The following is a 24,811-nucleotide window of genomic DNA, read 5'->3' as shown; positions in this document are numbered from 1 at the left end:
CTGACAGGCGAGGAGCGGTCCGCCTCTTGTTTTATCTGTCACTGACACACAAACACGCACATCTAAACTTTATGTCCCAGGGCAATGAACTGTGTCTAGCCATCTTTTTTTCTCTCTTTCTCATAATTGAAACCCGATGTGTTTTGCTGTGAGTCAACCCCATGGGGTGTGCTTATTCTCTTGAAACGTGTGGTGTCGTAAATTTATTCGACGATTTGTCTAACCTCAAAATGTACCAGGAAAATCCTCCAGTAAAAAAGACACCATCATTCAAGAGAAAAACATGACTGCATGTGTGGTCGGAGGAGGAAACCCATCCCAAAGCTTGTGGAATAGACAATACTTAAAGGTCATGTAAACATTTCAAGGTACATCATTTCATTATGAGCACCAGTTTTATGACAATAAGTGTTTTTAATAACTTCCCTTAAAACAACTTTCTTACCACTCACTTTTATTTCATTATTATTGCTAAAGCTATGAGAACAAATCTCCTTCAAAGGTTGATAGAAAGCAGATCATATAATTCTTGTTACAGCGTCGGCTGTCAACCTTATCTCAACTCAGTTCATGTGCACTGCAGCACAAAGACTTGTACTTGTACCAAGTAGAAACAGTATATCATCCCTGTTCTGGAAGATTTCACTGGTTATCAGAGACATACAGAATGTATTGTTGTATTTGTTGATAAAGTGCTTCCACCATTATACCGATTCTTGTTGTGAATTATTATTATTATTATTATTATTATTATTACTGATTTATTATAGAGTACAAACTGTACTGCTTTGGTTAAAAATATCAAGGTATGTGCTCTGTAATCTGGAGTAATCGTGACCACACCCAGCTGTGATGAAGCACACCATCCGGGTGAAGTTACTCTTTAATTACAGCAGTGTTGGTAATGTCATGGAGCCAATTTGAACTACTTCATACTACTTTGTAGCAAAACATACGATCAACATCAAGTTGATCATATGTTTTGGACATACAGTCTATGTGCAATTATTAACTACAGCTGTCAAGTGAATATAGTGGAGCAAATATAGTAATAAGTAGTGGAAACAGTGCAGGCACCATGGAAATTGTACAGCATTAACAGTCTATTTACAGTCAACACTCATAGACTATGTCATTATGCCTTAATGCTCCTTCAGGAATAGAAAAAATGACTTCTGCATATCAGTCCAAAAGTACATTTATGTATATTATAGTTGCATTAACATGTATATTAATGTTGCAGCTGGTAAAGTTGGAGCTCATTTTAACTATAATATAGCTTGTGAATTTACAATAAAGTCTCATCTTTATCCATAATTAATAATTGTAGGATTCATTGTTGATTGTATTATTAATCAGAATCTTAAAAGTTACAAAAGCTGTCAGAAGTACAGCTTCAAAAGCTGTGTGAAGTAGCAGATAATGGAAATACTCAAGTAAAGTAGGCTACAAGTTCTTCAAAATGGTGCTTTAGTACAATACTTGAGTAAAAGTACTATAATTACTTTCCACCGCTTGTTTTAGGCATTTTGTCCAATGTTTCTAATGCATCACTTACTTTGGTCAATATAAAATATAAATCAACTGATACATTCCAAAGTAGTAAAAATTAAATCAAACTTCATCAGCTATATACTAAAGTGATAAAGGCTACACATTAATACCTCACTAATTAGGATTCTGGGCTCTCTGTACCCTGTACTCTGAACCCTGGTGAATTTGCACATTGTTATACTCTGATGCTACCTCATATATATTTGTATTTGAAACAAAAAACATATACTTTTGTATTGTACTTAAATCAGATTGCGCTGGCCTTCTTCCACCCCTGGTTGTATCTACTGCAGTTGTACCTCCGCTCTGTATTTAGCCTTAAACATCACAAAAACACTGCGCGACTAAATGAAAGTATACCACGGACCTTCTCCGGTGGGATTGGATAATCGATATTCTGCGGAGAGGAATCGTCGTCACGGACGCACGCACAGTGCGTGTAGGATGACGTCACGCGGCACCTGCGCCAGTACGCCTGCGCCGACTAAACAGGAAGAGCTACGCTTCAGCTATGCCTAAAAAGAAAGGAGAATAACAAAGTAAGTGGCACCAATTGTTTGTTTCATTTTCACCTCGTGTTGACGATTCGCTGAGTCAATATGAGTAGAAATGTTTAAAAGAATAAGAGAGTTGCTTTTCCATGACGTGTTTGTTCGCAGAAACGCGACGCTTGTGTTGCAGATGATGCTAGCTCTTCAGACTGTTTGCTCCAATTCTTACTGGAAACTCCGTGAGACCCGATTCACTTACGTCTCTGCCAACAAATACTGGATTTTTGTCTGTTGTTATTTTGTTTTCCTTAAATCTATACAATGCCCAATACAACTTATCAGAGCCCAAGTCGACGTGTTCATAGTTTGTTTCGTTTGATCCCCAAAATGTTCTATTTACAAAGCAGACAAGCAGTCATAGTTCACATTTGAAAAGCTAGGATTGGAAATACGTTTTTAACGTTGAAATAGTCTGGCCTTGCAGCCTTGTCGTTGTCATATTGAGCTTGAATCAGTTTGTGTTGACTGCAACAGTATCACTGAGGTCCTAAAAGCTCAGTCAGACCAGCCTGACACTGTAAACACACTGTAAAAACACAGTTTCAACAAGTTTGTACCTAATAAACTGGCAAAAATGTAATCCGTGGAGCGTGTTGATGGATAATGAAGAACTGTCAATAGGGTCATTCCGTGTCATTTCATCAAATTTCTGAAAATCTTCCCACCTGACCATCTCAGAATGTCAGGTACAAAGTACAAAGACACACTTGTTACTAGGACAAATCCAAAATATTAGGTCTCTACTGTCAATAGTTTTATCATGAAACATCATTGAATGAAGGGTGGTTTAGACGGTTTTTGGCATCATGCTCTGAAAAGCCATTTTTAAACAGCAATATCTGGAAAACTATCTGACCTGTGGCCTTCAAAATTTTTACAGAGTATATATGTTACGAATAGCCTCCAGACATAGAAAATCAGGGATGTAGCTCAATGATAACCTAGTATGGTAGGTACTTAAAATTAGGCTTTTTGAAATAAAGTGGTACATTTGAAGAGTGGCTGAGCTCCCATTTTTGCAGATAAAGGACTTCTATCACTTCTGCCTCTATCTCTGGTGTTAGCTTAAACATTCTACAAAATATGGTTTCTCTTAGATTATTAGTTTCACAGATATTAAGGCTCAAAAATGGAAGTAAATTATTATATTAATTGGTGGGGTTTTTGTGGCCGTTTTTGGTACTGCATGTCTTACAAGTAAACATCACAGCAGGGCAATTCAAATGTGTTTTTTACCATTTACCAAAGACTTACATGTGACTAAATGCTACTGATAAAACATTAAAATGTAGCACAGTTGTAGTTACAGAGGCAATAAGTCCTTGAATGTGAGTTCAAACCTTGAATGTGATGAACAAATATAGCATAATATTGAAGACTGTACATTTTGTCATACTTTAAGTATATAAATTACACAACTAAATCAAATAATAATCTTAATTTGAGCATAAAGATTTTACATTACAGTAGAAAAGTCTCCAAAGTTTGATATTGAATAACAGTTTGTCTCTATGCTCACTATGAGACAATATGTGAGTTATGATCAGAAATGGTGGATAGGAAGTATCAGAGATGTTTCAGATCAAGATGAAGATGTACTGGTTCAATTCATGCACCCACATGGCCCTGCCAAGAGTTTCTACTGGCCAAGAAGAGAAGATGTGCAATGTCCCACTGCAGCATACAATTGCAAGATTTGACGTTCCCTCTACAGAAACTGGGCGCATGTATGCCATCAAAAAAGATGAGCAGAACAGAGCAGAGATGTACATTAGACAATTTGTAAAGTGACTGCCGAATTAATGAATGTGACGAAGGAATTGGATCTAAAAGATGAAAAATGTGTCATCCCTCACAGTGAGCATAGAGACAAACTGTTATTCAATATCAAACTTTGGAGACTTTTCTACTGTAATGTAAAATCTTATGCTCAAATAAAGATTATTATTTGATTTGGTTGTGGTATTTATATACTTAAAGTATGACAAAATGTACAGTCTTCAATATTATGCTATTTTTGTTCATGGTTTAAGACATTAAAAGCTGCTTTCACCATGTTTAACTCACATTCAAGGACTTATTGCCTCTGTAACTACAACTGTGATCCATTTTAATGTTTTCGTGAGGCTAAATTTATCAGTAACATTTAGGCACATGTAAGTCTTTGGTAAATGGTAAAAAACACATTTGAATTGCCCTCCTGTGATGTTTACTGGTAGGCTATTAGGACATGCAGTACCAAAACCAGCCACAAAAACCTCACCAATATCAAGATTTTAAAAAATCACTGCGACAAAACGAGGCAAAACACCCTCCTGATTTTTTAATATGATTTTAACAAGAATATGATCTTTCAAAAAAAGTAAGTTTGGACCTGATAAGTGTTGTCAGTTTTTTGGAATATGACTCTGAAGTTGGGCAAAGATGTGTTAACTTCCATTTTTGAGCCTTAATATCTGTGAAACTAATAATGTAAGAGAGACCATATTTTGTAGAATGTTTAAGCTAACCCCAGAGATGGAGGCAGAAGTGATAGAAGTCTTTTATCTGTAAAAATGGGAGCTCAGCCACTCTTCAAATGTACTACTTTATTTCAACAAGCCTCATTTTAATTACCTACCATACTAGGTTATCATTGAGCTACACCCCCGATATTCCATGTCTGGAGGCTATTAGTAACAGGTATACACTGTAGAAATTTTGAAGGCCACAGGTGAGATAGTTTTCCAGATAATGCCGTTTAAAAATGGCTTTTCAGAGTATGATGCCAAAAACCGTCTAAACTACCCTTCATTCAATGACGTTTCATGAGGAAACTGTTGACAGTAGAGACCTAATATTTTGGATTTGTCCTATTAACAGGTGTGTCTTTGTACTCACATTTTTTCAGGACATTCTGAGATGGTCAGGTGGGAGGCATTTGATGAAATGACACGGAATGACCCAATAGTGAACTGTGACGGAGCCACTAAGTTGCCAAGTCTAAGAATGATTAAACATAGACATAGAGTGTTAATAGCCCACGAACAGCTCCTGGAGAAAAAAAAAAAAAAAAAATGTTTTTTTTGCACATACAAACACTTCAGGTAAATGTTCACCCCACCATTTAAAGCCAGTATAATTTTCATCACGATAGTCCAAGCGATTTTTAGCCTCGGGACCTTTTAAGCTGTTGACAATGGCTGTGTTGATGTCATTATTGTTGAATGGAGATACACCACTATTTCTTTTTACTAGGTGGATTCTGATACTGAAACTCAGGATACCTAAGTAAGGCTGATACTGATACCAGCACTGTGTGTGTGTGTGTGTGTGTGTGTGTGTGTGTGTGTGTGTGTGTGTGTGTGTTTTAAAACAGGTCTGACTACCTTCACTTCCAGTCCGAGCCATGGTGTGCTGCCATCTCCCCACCAGGCGGTGCTCCCGCTCGTCGGCCTACACTCTGGCCCTCGGCCTGGGCTTTGTAACTTTGGGGACCAGTCGCATCCTGCTGCTTAAATTCTCTGCCAATGCTGGTGACTGACAGATGTTACTTTTTGTTTCCCACAGAGAGTTACTGTGCTGATGTGATAAGCTTGTCTTCGTGTCAGCACACCTTTAAAAACATGTTACAAAATGTGTTTCTGTGTGTTGTGCGTCTTGTTGACTTTGTCCGTTGCGATCAATTTGCAGCAAACAAGTATGACTTCCTCCCTGCATCCGTCAATCTACTTTCTGAGCTGCTCAAACTGCTCTTCTGTCTGGCGATGTCAGTTAGGATCATAGTCCGAGGTAAGCGCTCCAGTCACAGCTGTCTGTGTGTGTTTGCTTGTGAGTGTGGGTGTGTGTGGGTGTGTGATGATATGTTTATTTACTCTATTCCCCCCACGCTTCAGAGGGACGGTCATGCAGAGAGCTGGGCTGTTCCTCCAGCTCCTCCTTCCTCAACGCCCTGAAGTGGGCGATCCCTGCTTTCCTCTACTTCCTCGACAACCTCATCATCTTCTATGTGATGACTTACCTGCAACCTGTTAGTAAACACTAAAATATGAAGTTATATGACCACTACCTAAAGGGAATGTGTTTGTGTGTGTTAGGTTTATGTAGATGTAGATTTCACCTTCTCATATACTAGCTTTCATGAAATGTCCTGCCCAAAGGCTCTGTGTCTAGTGCAGTTGTTATGCTGTGTTTTCTTCTCTGAACAAGCTGTTCCTCCTCTTGTTCCCAGGCCATGGCAGTATTGTTCTCCAACTTTGTCATCTTGACAACAGCTGTACTCTTCAGAGTTGTTCTGAAGTAAGTGGCTCAGTAGACAACCCTCTAATGTTTTGTTCTTCAGTAGGACGATTGTATGCTCGATTGTAGATGAGAGGTGATGAGTGTGCATCTGTTGATGCACTTTATCTTATCCCCTGTTTTATGTTGTTGCTTTCCATCCCTTGTCTTTATGTGCCTTGTTTAGAAGAAAATTAAATGAAATATCTTGAGTGTTTTCCTGAAAACTTGCCTTCAGTAGTTCAGTTATTTAAATTGGGTTTTCTGTACTTTTCTAATGATGTGCTTAAGCAAATTCACACTTAAGCTTAAAGGCAGAGTAGGTGATTTGTAAAAACCACAGACAATTTGACTTTGAACGTATCGCCAAACCAAAGAAGTCCCGCCCCCTTCGTTTAGACCGCTGCTCCTCTAGAACGCCAACCGAGTGCTCGAGATCGGCAGAGTTTTTAATTGGATGGGGTTTTTACAGTCCTGCCACCCACAGGTGACATTTTTTTTTATGTCGGGGCATTTCATTTATTCATTGCTGTTGGTTTGTTACAAGGATTTCAAGCAATATAACAAAGTGTTTCTGAATAGAATCACCTTCTCAACATTTAATGAAACACTTTTCAGTTGTCATTTTTTAATTGGTACACCTTTTCATCAGATTAGATATCTCATCAGTTCATACGTGTAATTCTCCTTATAGTAAACATAGCGTCATGTAAGCACAGATTCCACTGTAATATTAGTTTCTCATCTTTTCTTTCAGGAGGCGACTCTCCTGGGTTCAATGGGCAGCATTATTTATCCTCTTCCTGGCCATTGTTTCCTTGACAACCGGATCCGGGGGTAGCCAAAACTCCATAGCTGTCGCAGGTCTCCACTCGAACCCCCTCTCCACCCCCTCTAATTCCTGCCTACTCTACACACAGCTGCTGGAGCAGATGAGGAACAGCAGGTAACACGATGAATGAAGAGTGCCGATTTAGATTTAGCTCTGCCGATGGGCAGCTTAAAACAAAAAATGATCAAACTAGATGCAGCAGAACCCGAGAGGTCTACGTTTTTAGTCCACGCGTTCTTTATTCTTGTTGGTGCCTACATCAGCGTTTATAATTCAATGATTGCTGCAGTGAGAGACTATTGTCTGGCTCAGTTATGATGTTTTATTTATGTTTGTTCGCATTTCATCTGCCACCACAGTGCGAGTGAGTCGTGGGTGTCCTCCCTGCCCGGGCAGGCCTGGAGGGACAGGATCGTGGAGAAGCTTCGGTCTCTGGGTGTGGGTCACGTCCTCCTCCTTCTCCAGTGCTTCATCTCCGCCATGGCCAACATCTACAATGAGAAGATCTTCAAAGAAGGAGACCAGCTCGCTGAGAGCATCTTCATCCAGAATAGTAAACTGTGAGACTTGTGAAGAACATAATAAGACAGGAGACACAGGTCTAAATTCAGTGCTGATCTTAGTCATTTGCTTCATGGTTTTGCAGGTATGCCTTCGGCGTGGTGTTTAATGGTCTGATCCTCGGGCTCGGCAGTGAGGCACGAGGCCTCACTGTGCACTGTGGCCTCCTCCATGGACATAATGTCTACTCCCTGTTTCTCGTGATGGTCACTGGTGAGTGAACAGTGGATAAGTCCTCATACCTAAATGACAATGTAGATGATTTGTCAGTTACTTCCAAAACGACGACGGGTTTGCTGTTCTGATGCCCTTGTGCTTTCATTTTGTCAACCTGAGGTTTTGAGGTGGTGCTAGGTGGAATTTTTTTATTTTTTTTTTATCTTTGGACAGATCCAGGTAAAAAACAGATAGGTATGATGGTGGTATCAATCACTGCAAAAAAAACACAAAAGGATACATCCTAAAATGTCTAACCATTCCTCTTGTTTAAGAGAAGATAATGGTCATGTTTGTGATATGGAGAGGTTGTGGTTATTACCACAAGGAACCAACTCTGATGCCTGGTAGGACATAGGAAGCAAAACCTGGTCTCTAGGTTTCAAGACCAAGCTTTCCAGAGGTCACTTTTTGGGTAATTGTACGTTTTTGAGCAATTGGCCAATGCTTTTTTTTATATGGTAAGGATGGCTATCAGATAACTCACTCCAAATGAAAGCTACAGTGTTATTAGAATCAGTAAACATCATTAAGGTGTGCCAAGTCTTCTCGGAGTATATGATGATATATATTTAAATTGGACATTTGAATAACTCCCACTCTTCTCTGTCTCTCCTCAGCTGCCCAGGGTTTATTCGTGGCCTTCATCTTGAAATTCAGAGACAACATGTTCCACGTGCTGACAGGCCAGATCACCACAGTTCTGGTTACCGCCCTCTCCCTCTTCCTCTTCGACTTCCACCCTTCGCTGGACTTCTTCCTCCAGGCTCCCACGGTCCTGCTGGCCATCTTTATCTACAACGCCAGCCGGCCAAAGGACTTGGAATACAGCCTGCAGCAGGAAAAACTGCGGGTCATCAACGGAGAGGTGTTCGAGAGGTCCAGAGGGGTAGGGAGCAAAACTCACAAATCTTCACTTAGCTTTTCTCACACTGCGTCACTCACCGAACCCCCATGTAAAGCCCCTTCCTCTCCTCCCACGCACATACCAAGTTCTCCATAGGAAACTCGGCTCACGTTTCTCTAAAATGTGATTGCTTCAGTGCAGGAGGAAACATGATTCCCAGCTATGAAAACAGCATTCAAACTCATGCTGGTGCATTACCTCACGTAATTTCATTAGGTCAGAGTAGTCTATTGGATTTTGAAAGAGGAAGCTATCAAAAAGGACACATCCCCATGGGGGCCTGATGAGGACACTGTCCTGGAGTTAGCAGGATGTCAAGGTAGCTTCCTTGTCCAGCTCAAAAAGTAAACGTTTATTTATCTTGTAAATACCTTTTTTTGCACACAGGTTGGATTCAGTTTTGCATGCGTTCTGATTTTCTCTTTGTGTGTTTCCCGTCACAGGACGGCGAGGAGCTGGAGCTCCTGACGAAGCCCAACACAGACAGTGAATCTGAGGAGGAGTCTTTGTAGTACTGACTAATGGCTGTCCTACAAGACAGAAGAGGACTTTCTCTTCACTGCTGCATATATGAAGTCGCAGTAAAGACTTGTGCTCCTGGTCGCAGATTCCATCCGTTAAAGCGGTTATTTAAATGACTGTCGGCGGGTAGCCGTGACAGTGTTGATGGACTGTGTGGACTCATGAGACTATTGTGTATATTATGAAATATGTGCCTGTCTGTATATGAGTGCTGTCATTAATTAGGGACCAGTAACACATTGGTGTGTGTGTGTGTGTGTGTGTGTGTGTGTGTGTGTGTGTGTGTTGGGTAACTGTATTTGCCATCTGGGAATCATGGCTTTCTGTGATGGATAGTTTATTTCTTCTATTGATTCCTGTTGTATGTGCAGCTACTTGCAGGTGATTGATGGGTTTAATGACCAGCAGCCACGTTTCAGTTTTATCTGATAAATGGTTTAAATGTTTTATGATTGTATAACGCTTTATACGGTTTTTAATTGTTGTTTGCACCGTTGGCAATCTGTGGTCAATATTTAAACAGTGTGGAAAACTGAAGCACCACGTTCCAGTACAAATTCGTAAATGAGATGTACACGCACAACAGAACTGGTGTTTTCTGCTCACTTAATGTATTTTCTTAAAGATGAACCAGAACCACGAGCATTTACAGAATTTACCAGCTATGCCTGAATATCTGAAAGCACGGTCATGTGGCTCTCGGTTGTGTTACTTGGCCTTGAACCTTGCTTTTTTTTCGGTCACATGGTGGAGTGTTGATGTAGTACAACTGTGAAATATATTTCTTTTAAGATTACTCTTGTGCCATAAAAGTGCTTTCATTTTGTCTAAATATTAGTAGCAGGGATGACAGCTAAACGGTTGGCAATCAGAGAGTACAGCATACATTTACTGTAGGTAAGCATTTCCTTTCACCACCTCATTAGGCCACTAGGAGGAGATGTAGCTTAAGGGATTCTTGCAATGCAGAAGTTATAGACTGAAACTTTGAGTATTGATATACTGTGCACAGCAAGCAATTCACACACCATTACTGGTAGTAAACAAATGTTTATTTTTCATATAGCACAACAGAGTATAAATAAGAAACTTTACAAAAGAGAAATCATCGATAACTGCACCTTAAATGCAACAGATGTCCAATAAATACATATACGTTTCATTTTAGCCAATTATCTACAAAATAAAGGTCTGTGCTGATAAAAATGAATATGTAAATTTGATCTGGGAGGCAAGTGAAGGAGACAGATAATATAATAATGTGCAAACACTCTTTGTTTGAAGTCCGAAATGACAAATCCACAAAACAAAAACTTAGTCTGCAACAGATCTCTGAACCTCCAGGCTCATCTACACATTTACTGACTAGCAGGCCTTGATTAAAGCCCCTTGCAAATTACCATTACTTGCAGCATACTATGCTATATATATCAAAGATCTGGAAAGGTGAAAGCAACAGTTTTGAGGCTTTCACTAAGTGCTACAAAACATTCAAGGACCTCACTCCATCAGAGCCGACTGCCTGGTGGAGTATTGGTAGGAAAGATTAAAAAAGGGTCAAAGGAAGAGGGCCGTGCCAAGCGTCGGCTGCAAGGGAAACGGAGGGGTTAGTAACCGTAGCCCTGGTGATAGCTGTCCTGGTAACCGTGTTCGTATCCATGCTGATGGTATCCATAGCCACCATACTCGTCCTCAGGGCAGCGCATGCCCAGCGACTGTTGGATGGCCATCTCCTGCCTGCGTAGCTGCATAGAGTCTACTAGGTCATAGATGATAGCCATGGACCACATGGGCGAAGGGTACCAGGACTTCACGTTGCCGTCCTTCCCCACCAGCAGCATGGAGAAGTATTCTGGGCTGATCTGGAAGTAGTTCCTTATGTCCTTCACAAGGCTGGCTGACAGCCCTTCACGGTCCACAGTAGCACTCCCTGGATGCAGCAGAGATTCAGTGAAGGAATGAGGTATTCTTATTTTTACAGAGGAGAGAGTACAGCCACGTTTTCATTGGCAGACTTGTTTAACATTTGCTGTATCGTCACATTCTGAGCTCAAATGCCAAAAGCAGAAACCTGAACAACCTCATTCAACTGGAAAGGCCTCTAGTTTTGACAGTCTTGCATAACCTTTACACCCATTCCCTTTTTCCCAGTCAAGTTTGCTAATAGTTCTGTTGAGCAACACCTTCCAGTTCATATGAAATGAAGGAAATAGTTCATATTTTGATTGTGAGTCCCCTGCCACATGCACACATGGTTGCAGCTATGAGGTTGTATGGAGTGTCATGGTTAATACGAAGCGTGTGTTACATGTCTTAGTATGTGCCTGAACCACACTTCCATTCATTCTTTTATGAGAGAAAGATCTTACCATTAATAGGATAGAGTTCCAAGACTCCGCCCATGTCCGCCACGTCCGTGCCAACCAACTTCAGAATGGCGATGTGCCTCAGACCTACGTTACCAAGGCAACGACAACCACATTGTAGACACACATCAGAAAGAGGCAAATAAGTTACAGTAAAAGTGAGTTCTTAAACCGGTGCATCGTGTATGCAATAACCAACTGAATCAACCAGTCCTTCTGCTTATACAAGCAGATTTCACCCCTCATTATTATTATTATTTAGCTCATTATTGGAACCACTGTAGCCTTGAGTTCTAGGTAAAGGGAGAAGAACGTGGTGGTCCACAGAGTCCTGCCAAAAAGCTGTTTCCTCTGAAGCGAGAAAGCCCACATTAAACACAGGAGAACACAGGCTTTACTTGGTGAGAGCCAAGTGCTGAATACCAGGATCAAACCTCGCAGGCCTTCAGCCCAGTCAGCAGGACAGGCCTTTGTCTGGGCCAGGAGGGAGGGAACGGCCATGGCTGCCAACTCAGCCCAGAGCAACACATGAGTGGAAAAAAGTCCTCACAGACCCTGGTCTGGGTCTGCTGATAAGCAAGACAAGCCTTTTTGTTCAGTCCCCTTATGGACTCGTACGGAAAAACAGTGAACAGACACGCATGCTGACGTCACAGTTTCTAGTAAGGCGCATTTTATGAGAGACGTATGAATGATGGCTTTTTTTAGTACAGACATCATGAACTATTTTGGGGAAGACACCTTTAGATATATTAAAAATAACTTAACATCCCTGAAAATGTCCCGCCTCCAATGCAGATGCAAATATTAATGAGTCGACTGAAAAGACTGGGCTGAAAAGACAAAGCAGGCTCGGCAGGAGGAGGGTGAGCACTAGGAAAATTATTTTTTTAAACTTCGCAACCCAGAAGTTGTCCTAGTTAAAGCGAACCCCTAGTTGCATCTTTGCGATCCTTTCTTATTCAGAGTGCATCTAGAGTGCAGTGTCGCAGTAGGATACAGTAAGTTGAAATAGTAGGCTCAACTGAAGTCGTAAAGGGACAATGTATAGGATTTAGAGGCATCTGTGAGGTTGCAGATTGCAACAAAGCCACTCCCCCTCTGCTCTCTCCTCCCTTTCCAAGACGGCGATAACCTGAGTCGCAAAGTGCAAAACCATCAACATCTGACGGGCTCATTATACACTAAAGAAAGTATAGTTCTGAATATTATATTCCATTTCTGCAAATAGAAAATGCTTCACGCTGGCCCTTTAAGATCTAGTTAAACTGTGGTAATTTCTTCCTGGACTGTCATCATAAGAATGAAAGGTGCAAGAGTCAAAGGCATAAATGTGACAAATAAATCTATGTTCCTGACAATCTTAAGCACTATGAGAGGGAGCTATTGAAAGAAGTAGGAGCCTGGGAGAAATCCTCAGAAATCTTGAATTCCTATAAACAAGACGAGAGCACGAGGTTCAAGCAGGGGAGAAACTCCAGATGACAGAAGTTATTTGGTTTTACTGAGAAGTGGAGTTCACTGTGGGCTATTTCAAGTTCACACGTATCTTACATAAATCTGTCCGACGCATCAGGCTGTTGAGATTTGCAAAGTTTAGATAAAGTTCTTTTTGAGATATACGGTAATAACATTTAAGTAACTGTGGAAAAGTTGACTAACTGGCAGGCTGAAAAGGCCGTCGTCAGGGAAGGAGAAGAAATTGTAACCGCCCAGACAGAAGAGAACGGCCCGTTGCCAGTTCTGTCTGGCATCCCTCTGCACATCCATCTGTTCACATGCACACACACACAGGTGCTGATATCCGGGGTGGATGCACCAACATCCCATATAATCAACTTCTTTATGTGACTAACAAATGTGCAGGCAATGACAGGACACACGGGTAAAGACAACACAAAGATGATTACGGTCACTATATTTTCTGCTCCAGGTAGATCTTTCCTAGGAAGCGAAACTTTCTTTTTTAGCTTTTTAGTCTGGCTGCAACAACAGGAAGTAGTTTGGAGCACAGAAAGAGTAGTCAGTACGAGTGCAGCCACTTTCTGAGCACACACAGAAAGAACAGAAAACAACTCCATAGGAGAAAGTCCTCACAGCGGTGGCCACACAGATTGAATGTTCACCAAAGAGTAAAAATGGTGCCGTAACATCAACATCAGAGTAAAGACGGCCACACATTTAAAGGTACAGGTTTGTGCAGGTTTTCTGAGATGTATACTTTTAAAATCCTTTCCCCAGGAAAGTGAGCTAATTCACCAGTCCCAGGTTCGTTTTGGGGCGAAGTGACACATTGATTTCGGGTGACTCACCGAGGTTGCAGGCTTGGCTGCTCAGGGCGTAGAGCTGCTGCTGATAGGCCCACTCCTCATCGTTGGGGGCGGAGATGATGAACAGGCGGCGTCTCCAACGGAACCTGCAATCACAGGACGTTTCGACCCGGATTTAAGTGGCACTTTGGTGCAGCAGTGAAAGCGCTGTGCGAAGGCAAGGAGTTTGTGCCCCTACAACAACATATTGCCATACTATTACTGCCAGAGGGTGACAACCCCAAATTAGGGTCAAAAACCTGCCAGATGCATGCACTGTGATCTGACGCTGAAATTCAGGTCTCCATGGCAACAACAGACAGCCTGTCTGCTTTAGACATCTCAGGAAAGTATGTGACTGCAATGATTCACTTTTTATGTTATTTTTAATATCCGTGGAACACACACAGGACAGCTGTCGCAATTCACCAAACGCTTTGAATTGTAGTCCAGCTGATTATTGAGCAAAACAACAGCTGTTTGATGGAAGCGGAAACAGCCTTTTGAGACCACACAGTAATTCTGACTCCTCGGAAAAACACTTAGCGAAGACAATATCTATGATTGAAGGAGGTTTTCAGAACGACTGCTTTAATCAACAGATATTCACATACAGTGTGCCCTTTCAGGTGGTTGGTAGTTGCTTTATTCATGTTCAAATAAATGCTATGTGGCCATACTGTTGTATACTTAAAGTACTAAAATGTATATTTAAATATGTAACCTCAGTAAACATTGTAAACATGAGTCTGTGGTCTCACTCGCTAGTTTCAACTCTTGTTCAAGACAGCATGATGTTCATTTAGTATATGATGGTCCATTTAGAGTCAAATAAACAGACATCAGGGTTTGCTTTAGGGTGTGGCTCGACCTCGCTACCGTCACCACTGCACCGCCATGCAACCAATACAATTAGTGACTAGTCACTTCCTTTCACTGGTTGAAAAAATTCCAAGATGGCGACGGCCAAAATCCAATCTGGAGAGGGCCAAAATGCCGAAGTCAAGGGTTCAAATCCAAAGCCCACAACCTAAAGGGTGACGTCTCAATGACTATGATGAATTCTCATATACAGTCTATGCTCAGTATCGATGATGAATCGCTGGTGAGGGTTTGACCTGGGAATCAGAAGGGGCTGCACCCTGCTTATTAGCCGCGGGATGACCCCCAATGTGGGGTGCAAACGCTCTTTACTGATACCCGAAGAGTCCTGAACACAGCCAAATAAGAAGAAACCATCACACTGAGTGATGATTGAGAGGGATTATTTTCATATTTTCATCACCAAGTTGCAATTATGTAAAAACGTAATGCTACATTAATGGTATTTTAGACAATAGAGTGCTTCCTGTTGTGGCAACCTAAAGAAACCAACTAACATGATGCTCCCTGGTTAACTGGGTGTGATGTTTGCTTTGTTTCCTCATACGTTTGGTGACATTTGAATCCTTTAGAACCAACTTACCTGGAGAGGAAGTTCTCCAGCGACCTGGGCTTGTCCTCCTTCTTACAGACGACCCCATCTCTCTTCTGCTGCTCCATCTCTCGGATGCGGGAGGAGAAGGTGTCAACGTAGTTGAATACGGCCTTCATGGCGATGGGAACCTCATAGGCTTGCTGACAAAAGAACATCAAAAAGAACCGGTTATACATGATTCCAAAATGTGGTGAAGCCATGAATAAATCAACATTCCTGTGAAAAGAAATCTGGAAACAACACAGAGCGCCTGAAAATAGCTTCCCATTGCTGAAAAAACAATGGTGACAGTATTTCCAACAACGTGATGAAGTTTTGGAACATGTCGGTAAATATGGCGTGGCCTTTTCCACATCACAAAGATTCTTCAGAATAACTTCTGGGAACTAAACGTAACACCGCATCCCGTTTAAACAACCTGAGAATATCTCACACAGCTGCACGGACGCTCTCGCACCTCTCCTCGGGATATTCTGAACCTGCCTCTCGACTCCTTCCAACCTCTACACACCTCTCTCCCCTCGCACTCGCTGCCACTTTCCGTCTCATGCCCACGCCCACATCCTCGTACGCTCACAGACTTCCCTGTCTCTGGCTCTGTCCGCACAGAGGCGAACACTGGCCTCTTTGATGAGTCCGTCTTAAAAACAGCCTGCTGATTTACCCTGGCATGCAACCACACACACACACACACACACACACACACAGGTGTGGGGCAAATGTCATGTCGTGTGAATTCAAACAGTGTTTTCGCAAAGGCGCAAAGGTTGGAAGTACGAAGACAGGTCCAACCCTCTTCAAAGGGAAAGAGAGGATGAAAGTGTTGGGCAGAAGGACGGTAACCTGTAAACACAGAGTGGAGACCAACGGACCAACAGCACCAATGAAGCAGGAACACAGTTTGTTTATGGGAATGAACCACTGCAACATGAAAACGAGTAAGTGCTTTAACCTTTGAGGGAAATCATGTTGACAATAATGTTCATATTGATCAAATATAACCAGTGGCATTTCACAATCCACCCTATTTCAGGGATCATTTTGAGGATGTGGTACATGAAGGTGGGTCCCTCACAAAGAAATGAAGGCTGTGGGAGCATACGCCAATTTTTCCTGCAAATTCAGGCAAAAGATGTCAGAGGCTTTGACATTGTCTTGGACTTTAGAGGTTCCAACCTTTAACTTCGACACACAGCTAGCGAAGGCGAGCTCTCACCTTGACTCTCATGTCGATATCAGTGAGGACCATGGAGAAGTCGTCATGTGTCATGCTGAACTCCTTCCTCAGTTCTGTGATCAGATCCTGGTTCACCAGGTCCTCCTGACGAAGACCCTTCATAGGCTTGTCATTTTCTGGAGAGAAAAAAAGAGACACAGCAGTAAGAGACAGCGAGACAGAGATTTTACTGTTTTCACTTTGCGATGCCATATGTTTATGTTTCTGTGGACAGATTTTGTCCCTCTGACAGCAGTGCAACCTTGTAGGATGCAGTCGTGATACTTTCAGGTGCGTAATCAGCTTCTCTTTGGTGTCGTGGATCATCTCTAGTTTTAAATGTTTCTTGTGGGGAAAATGCTTCCTTTTTATCTGCAGCATTCTCACTAAAACCAGTGAAGCCTCAACATAACATGGGGATAATAACATCTGAGGCAGTTTGTTCTGTTTATGAGACTGTCCCTTTTCACATCTGCCAAATAAAAGCTCTTCCATAAAACTGTTAAGAAGTCAAGAATGAAGAACAATTATGATAATAAGTCATAAAAATAAACCATAATGACACAAACGGTGTGTGCATGCAGCGCCGAAACATTAGAAGTAAAATGTGTTTTCCATTATTCAGCTCCAAACAATGTTCATTTGAAAAATGTGTCTGACATGACGGTGAATTGGAGTCTGCAGAATGCAAACACACCGATTAAATCAGGGACCGACTCGACAAAGACACGCTTTTATTCACGGAGATCTGGCATGGTTTATCCTTTTATACAAACTCAAGCAAAATCCTTTAATCACCACTCCCTCCATGCATGCACACACACACACACACACAGACCACAGAGAGGTGTTTTTTGGTGGTCGGTTCACCCACTCTGTGCTGTGTAATGTGCATGAGCAATCAAGTCAGGAAAACCCCAGCACATGCTGGAGACGGCAGACACGATCCACACACAACAAACACACTCAAACTCACACATCACGCTGTCGACCAACTCAAAACCCAAACACCATGAGGTCACTCGAAAGTGAGGGAGGGGCGACACTGAAAGAGCCACTTGTTTGTATACAGTACATGCTCACACACACACACACACACACACACACTGAACCTCTGGTTACACTAAGTGGAACAAAAGTCCGATCATGCGTGGGTGCGGGTGACATCACCTCCGTACTTTTTCCAGCATTCCATCCCACCAAAACCATGTTGTCATATGGAGTGATGGACACGTTTACCGTACAAAGTGGGTCTGCATTTCCTGTTAACACGCCCTAAACCACCTCATGCATGAGTCATGCTATCAAAATGCTCAAAATGCACAGGGCTGCAAAGCAAAACAATGTGCTGTTTATTAAAGTTTTCAAAACTCATAAGTGCATTGAGTGAGTTCTTGTCACATTTAACATTTCAAATTAATATAAAAGTAGTTAGCAGTAGTCAGAATGGAGCAGCGATCTCTGCTGAAAGCATCTCGTCTGACATCACGTGAGGAAGGTAAAACGAGGACAGGACAGCAGATGTGGCCTCTCCTGGCCTCCCTCTTATTATGGACATCATTCACATCGTAACATTTCCCCTGCACTACACTTACTGTGTGTTTAAGCATTCACCAAGCGCTAACAACATCAAACTACAGCTCTCTTTATTGTAAGACTAAAATGTGGAGACTTGGGATTCTCATGACCAGTTATTCTGGGTAAGGACCAATGATGGCTGCAGATGGTTGTAACACTTTAACACTGGTGTCTCAGAGGACTGCCAAACATCTAATTAACAGCCTATTTAAATCACAAACGAATGCCTCTCTAACCCGATGGGAGACGTGAAAATGTGTGCTCGCACTGCATGATACTTACCCAGCTGGTAGTGGTCAATTTTCATGGTGGAGTTGGTCAGAGAGCCAAAGATGGTGATGATGGAGACTTTCCTGATGGCCATTTCACACACAGACTCCAAGTACTCGTCCCGCTGCTGAACATACATGGTGTTCTCCTCACCGGGGGACGTAATCAGCTGGAGGAAGGGAGGGAGGTTAGAGTATCATGCAATGAAAAAAGAAATGCACACACACACACACACACACACACACACACACACACACACACACACAGTGTGCTGAAGAGGTGGTGTTTACATTAACCTGCAGGCGGAGGATGGGGCATGTTTTCCCAGCCTGCCTGCAGCACTGCTGTGATAAGAATCTAGCTATAGAAGCTGCAAAACAGAGACACACAGTCTGTTAGCACACAGCTGTGCAGTCTGTCAGGTAGCTGCTCCACGGACGTTGTGCCTGATCGTAGTCAAACCACTTCAGTGGGATCAGAAAGCAATGACATTATAGGAAATAAAAGGGGGAAACAAGTGAATGTGTTTTCAGACCCAAAGCACAGACTTGTTGAATGGTATAAACAAATTAATCAACAACAGATTGCTTATCCAGAAGTTGGTCTTTAAGTCCAGTGTTGGAAATGAAAAAACACTGTCGATCACCTCCATGAGCTCTAATCAAAAGTGGAAGTCAGGACCATATCATTTTGTCAAGAACTTGTGATTGTGACATTGAGTGGTTTCCTGATTCATTTCTGTCGGATCGCTGCTCCAAGCTGCTAGTTTTCTTGTCTGGCTAACGGTGTTATTGTGTTAACCACATGGGATTTGGAAGTGCAGAAAGAGACTATCATTTCTATTAAACTTCCAATCAAAACCCAATGACAGCCGGAAATGTGATCTAAAGGAATAGTTCGTTTAAGGCGATAATTTTGGGGAAATAGAGTCAGATCGATGGGAAGGTTGATATCGCTCTCGCAGACAGGAAATTAAGCTACAACCATCTTAGCTCACTTGGCTCTGACTAGTTGTTTCCAGCTGTGATGCAGAGCTAAGCTAACCAGCTGCTGGATGTAGCCTTCTATTGAACAGTGTACTGGGACTAGGCAGACCAGTGCAGTTCCATCATGCTACTGTATCTGACCACTATATTTCCCCATGGCTGAAGCATGAAAGAGAGAGATTTGCCAGACGAGAGAGGCAGTGAGCCTCTCATGAACTGTGAGTTATGTCATGCTCTCACCAGCAGCCGCCGCCTGGTCTCAAAGTAGTCAAGGAAGGAGGCCAGCGATCCCTTCGGAGGGGGCGTTGGCTTCTTTGTGGGCTTCGGGTACTCCTCTCTCTCTGGGAACTTCGACAGCTTCTTTCCGTTTTTCTTCCCCTCCTTCCCTGCCTTCCCTGCCCTCCTCTCTGCTTTCTTGGCAGCCTTGTCAGTCTTTTTCTTCTTCTTCACGTGCTTCACCTTGATCTTCTTTGTGGGACTGATGTCGGTGATGGTTTCGGTCTCCTCCAGATCGCTGACTGTTGGCTTGCCCGGTTCATACTTGTCCTCGTACTCATTAGTCAACACCTGTGCAGATAAACATATCTAGTTGAGAGTAATTATCCACAGGACTTCTATGTTAAGACCTTTCCATTGTCTCTACTGATCAAAACAATATAAATGAATGTGAAGTCTCATGAATCTTTTCTGGCAAAAAAAATAAATAATCCTCCTTTTATACACAAATTAACAGTAATTAATCTGGCAGTTAACATTACTAATACAAGCCACACATCCATCAGAGTTACCACTTCAATTCCAAAGTCGTATAAACTCAACACATAAATGTTACAATAAATAGATACATGTATTTTCTATATTCTCTATATCAAGGCCAGTGACGTTGTTAGGCCTAGTTTAGGGGGGCTGGAGCTACCCTAAATTGTTCTCACTGTGACCTTTAAAACCAGTCTTGGTTTATTCTTTTTATGACAGAAACATTACTGAGCAGAATCACACTCTGATTGAACCAATCTACAGGACAGTAATTGGTGTAAGTAAAGTCAATTATTTAGACCTGCAGCTTATCTAATGGAGAGAGGAATTAAGATATGGTATCACTTTAAGACACATTTACATAATCGGGTTCTAAGCAGCTTAAATGTGTCTAAAAGTTACCATTACAGTAACTCTTCAACAGAACAATTTGATGTCTGTTGCTTTTAACGTGTTACGAGCTGGACTTCTTAACTGGTTAATGTGTCGTTCTAATACAGTAGTAAAAAGATGCAAGCAAAGGTTTTGTATGTTCCTCCTGGGGGCTAAGCCCCCGTCTTTAAATCCTAGTGCCGTCCCTGATCAAGGCCGGACAGATGAATAGAAGTCTGATCAATGCAGACACTTCAACGCTTCAACACGCACTCTCATGAAAAACAAGTCATCTGTGGGAAAGTGCGTTGCATTCTGCACTTTTTATATAGCACCGTTCTAGTTTTCCAGCCACTCAATACGCAGTACGCTACGTGTCACCATTCACACACTCGTTCAAATACTGATGACACACAACGGGCCACCAGCATCTGCTCTAAACACACTCACACACCAATGTTGGTTCAGCCACTCAAAGGTAATTGATCATATCAATCCCCCCAAAACATGCAAGTATGGTTTTATTACAGGTGTTTGGTGATATTACTGGTGTTGTTCTGAATGGACCCCAAATCCTTTTACCTCACCTTCTCTCCCCCGTTCTTCCTCTTGGCGGGTTTGATCCTGGAGGGTTTGTGTGTGGCGGGTACCAGCTTGCGGCTGTTTGGATCTCTGTCAGTGCGGTTATCTCCAGCCGGAGTGGTTTTGGCCGGGTACCTCTCCCTCTCCCTGCGGTTGTAGTAGTCGGGATCAGCAGTGGTTCTGGGGGCTGGGAGCCACTGGGCTGTGGTGTGGGCTCTGGTTGGTCTCTGGGTGGTGGTGGTGGTGGTGGTGGTGGTAGTGGTGGTGGTGGGTCGTTTTGTGGTGGTTCTTCTGGTGGTGGTAGTGGTGGGTTTGGTGGTGGTTGTTGCTTTGGTTGTGGTGGTGGTGGGCCGGGTAGTTGTTGTTGTGGTGGTGGCGGCGGCGGTTGTAGTTGTTGTGGTGGTAGCAGCTGTGGTTGTTGTGGTTGTGGGCTTTCTTGGGATCTTCTTCCCTAGTTTTCTTTCTACTGGTGCATCTGATCCCCAAACACAGAAAGGGACACAATAGATAAACAGAAGAAAAACAATGTTTTTCAATATTTTCCTAGTTTTCTTCAATCATATCACATATATGTAGAAATACCTATTTTCCACTCCTTGTGTATATCACAATCCTATTCTTCCTATACTTTTATTTTACCTTACCTTGTATGTGCACGCATGCGTGGCCAAATACAACTAATGATGACTTTCAGGTGATTATACACTTTAACTGATACATATCGACTACTTTGTAAGGACTGCGATCATTGTTTTAAATGGGCACTTGACATCTATCTCAGTTTATTTGGAGATTGAGCAAAAACTTTGGACAGCAACCTTTCTTTCCAGGAACAACGTTCCCTTAACTCTGGATAATCCTCAGTGTGTGTGTAAACATAGTTCCTCTGATGAAATAGCTCCTATGAAAACATCCACATTTGTGCATAATGTTGATTAGAAAGGAAACACTGGAAAGAGATGTTGATGTTGGATTCACCAACTCTCTTCATGCTCACAGATCTATTTCTCTATATCTGGTATGAAACCAAAATCTGCATGAATGGATACACGAGAGAAAAGAATAGATTTATTTTTTTCATGTATGTGAACTGATCCTTTATGTAGATGACAAATAAAGACTGGAAAAGTGTGACTTGTGGCTCTCCTCCATAATTATGAAAGTTCTTCCCACCTGTGAGTGTGCCCTCCTCCACTTGGCCCTCCACGCCTGCTGCTCTACACTTCTGGACGAAGCCCTTCTGTCGGAGCTTCTCCAGCCTCCTCATGGGCGACTGGTCGATCACCTCGTACATGGCCTCCAGCCTCACGGGGTACGGGTACCTCTCCTCCACCTGCAGGGTCTTCTTCAGCAGCACCATCCCGAACTTACCTGTAGTGTGGATACAAACAGTTATTCTGTCATATTTCCACGACCACGAGACCACGACCGAAAAGGATCAGGGTTGATGTCTCTGGAGAATTACACAAAGGTCATGACCACAGATACAAACAGCACCTCCCTCGGGACCTGAACCCATCCCTTACCTTTCTCCAGTTTGAGGAAGCTCATGAGTCTGGGGATGAGTGCTGTATCCAGCGGCTCCTCCATCACCTTCCCCTCCGTGGTGATCCTCCTCACCTTGCCCCCCATCTCTCCCTCCTGGTGAAACATGACCACCTGGTGGACGTGTCGCTCGGCGAGCTCACAGTACACGTCCGATTTCAGGAGAGACATCATGAGCCGGTAGTAGCCGTCTGACTCGTGCGGCGCCGAGATCACCAGGACGCGGTTCTTCCCTGCGAAACTGGCCAGCAGATTTGGTGACCCGGCGCCGTTGGGCATCCGGCTGATCCTGGATCTCGCGGGTGGAGCGCCCTCATCTTGCAGCACGTTCTGCTGTTGGGGAAGGCCAGCAGGTCCCGCCACCCCTCTCCTTGCCAGACCCTGACCCCTTGCTCTCTTGCCCTGCACAGTCCCGGACCTGGCGGAAACTGGAACACCCTCGTCAGCCTGCACATCTTCCTCTTTGCTGGAGCCGTGCACCGAGATCGCCGAACCGAACCCGGGGCGCATTCGCCCGCCGAAGCGCTCCCTGTCCGTTGCGTCCAGCTGGGCACGTCCAACTCTTGCGCGTCTGCGTAATTGCACCCGTCTAAGTTGAGTGTGTTTGTCGGCGTCACTTGTCCAGTTTAGCAGATATATCAGAGTCAACGTGACAACAAAAGCCCCCCGCATTCTGGCGAGAGAAAGTAGGCTAAACACTCGGTGAGGGGGAGACACAGATCCAGTGGCGGAGCCGCGATCCTGCTGGCGCGTCTTTAGCGCATTTGAAGTCGTTTTAATCAATGAATTCCAGATGAGGATGTGCAGGATCGGCACATAACAGTCAGTCTGCCACCGCGGAGTTTCAGAGCATGCCTTCCGCCGAGGAAAGCCACTTCACTGTCCGCTCTGTAATCGACAAACACGGCGAATAAAGAGAAGAGTTTGTTGTGCGTAAACAGTTATATCCACAACTTCATGCCACTTCCGTTTAATCCCAGGAGACCGGGAGTACAGCTCATCTGCGATACAATCATCCAACACGGGGTGATACGTCCTCAGCCCTCAGGGGGAAACCAATGGAAACGTTATCGGCGAGATGTTTTGGACTATACGTCACATCTCCACAAGACACTCGCGTTTACGTTAACACCCAAATAAATCAAGTCATCCACTTAATCCGCATTGTTTACGTCCAACGCGCTGAGGAAGGACGAACCTCCGACACACAGGCAAGAAACGCGCACACTGCGCTGACTCCGCACGGCTGAGCTCCTCCACAGGTTCTCCTTGGCAAAACTGAGCTCTGGAGGTTTTCCCAGAAATTTCCACACACACACACACACACACACACACACACACACACACACACACACACACACACACACACACACAAACCTCAGCCTCCGGACTCTTGGCGACGCAGTGGCAGCAGGACCTGCCCCGGGACTGTCGGTTCAGTTCCGCAACACCTATTTCGTTAGAAATACAAAGTTTGTAAAGGAGGGTTTTAGGTTTCACTGAACACACAAAGAAGCTGACTGAAAGCAGAAAACTTAAACATTTTGTTCCCCTGCTGGTCAGATTACCGGGAGGAGAAATGACCATAATCAGACTCAGTGTCAAGTTCCTCCCTTGCAGCCAATAGAGAAACGCCCCTAAATCACATCCCTGATCCCCCCCCATCTCCTTGATTTGGTGTGGAACCAGATGACTAAGAGGGGAATCCACTGCTGGTGGTGTATATTTAAACTTACTGACCATCTTTAGAAAGGGCACAAATGAATGGTGTTTTTACATAGTGCCAAAACAACACAATTACAATGCATGCTTTTGCTTTTTTATGGCGGCTTGTCTTTCCCCAAATCAGACTCTTTCCACTTCCTTTAAGAAAGTTCCCCAGTTTGGCTTGTAATTAAGGCCTAAGTAAAGAAAACCTAACCACTAGGTCTGAGCCACATCCACTCTCACTGCA

General features: G+C 43.1%; 2 protein-coding genes across 3 annotated transcripts; one reads left to right on the top strand and one right to left on the bottom strand.

Annotated features, from left to right (window-relative positions):
* The first annotated feature begins 2,020 nt into the window (after positions 1–2,020).
* Positions 2,021–10,196, top strand: slc35a5 (solute carrier family 35 member A5). Its single transcript, XM_084023736.1, has 10 exons — positions 2,021–2,093; positions 5,464–5,620; positions 5,778–5,876; positions 5,981–6,114; positions 6,316–6,383; positions 7,120–7,308; positions 7,554–7,754; positions 7,841–7,968; positions 8,592–8,860; positions 9,322–10,196. Exons 2-10 carry the CDS (start codon positions 5,494–5,496, stop codon positions 9,388–9,390), a joined length of 1,284 nt encoding a protein of 427 aa, XP_083879862.1. The 5' UTR covers positions 2,021–2,093; positions 5,464–5,493; the 3' UTR covers positions 9,391–10,196.
* A 238-nt stretch (positions 10,197–10,434) lies between these two features.
* Positions 10,435–24,385, bottom strand: ccdc80 (coiled-coil domain containing 80). 2 transcript variants are annotated; one of them, XM_084023735.1, is made up of 11 exons: positions 24,235–24,385; positions 22,839–23,745; positions 22,486–22,683; positions 21,318–21,787; positions 19,843–20,169; positions 18,629–18,785; positions 16,769–16,905; positions 15,541–15,692; positions 14,079–14,182; positions 11,770–11,853; positions 10,435–11,330 (listed from the first exon to the last, which is right to left on the bottom strand). In XM_084023735.1, exons 2-11 carry the CDS (start codon positions 23,527–23,529, stop codon positions 11,008–11,010), a joined length of 2,643 nt encoding a protein of 880 aa, XP_083879861.1. In that variant the 5' UTR covers positions 23,530–23,745; positions 24,235–24,385; the 3' UTR covers positions 10,435–11,007. The 2 variants fall into 2 exon arrangements, with proteins under 2 accessions (XP_083879861.1, XP_083879860.1); XM_084023734.1 differs by lacking the exon at positions 24,235–24,385 and having other exon boundaries at positions 22,839–24,139.
* Positions 24,386–24,811: the final 426 nt, after the last annotated feature.

The sequence above is a fragment of the Eutrigla gurnardus genome (assembly GCF_963514095.1).
Source record: "Eutrigla gurnardus genome assembly, chromosome: 12".
Taxonomy (NCBI): domain Eukaryota; kingdom Metazoa; phylum Chordata; class Actinopteri; order Perciformes; family Triglidae; genus Eutrigla; species Eutrigla gurnardus.
The sequence above is the reverse complement of the archived record's forward strand: the minus strand, read 5'-3'. Positions and strand labels throughout refer to the sequence as shown.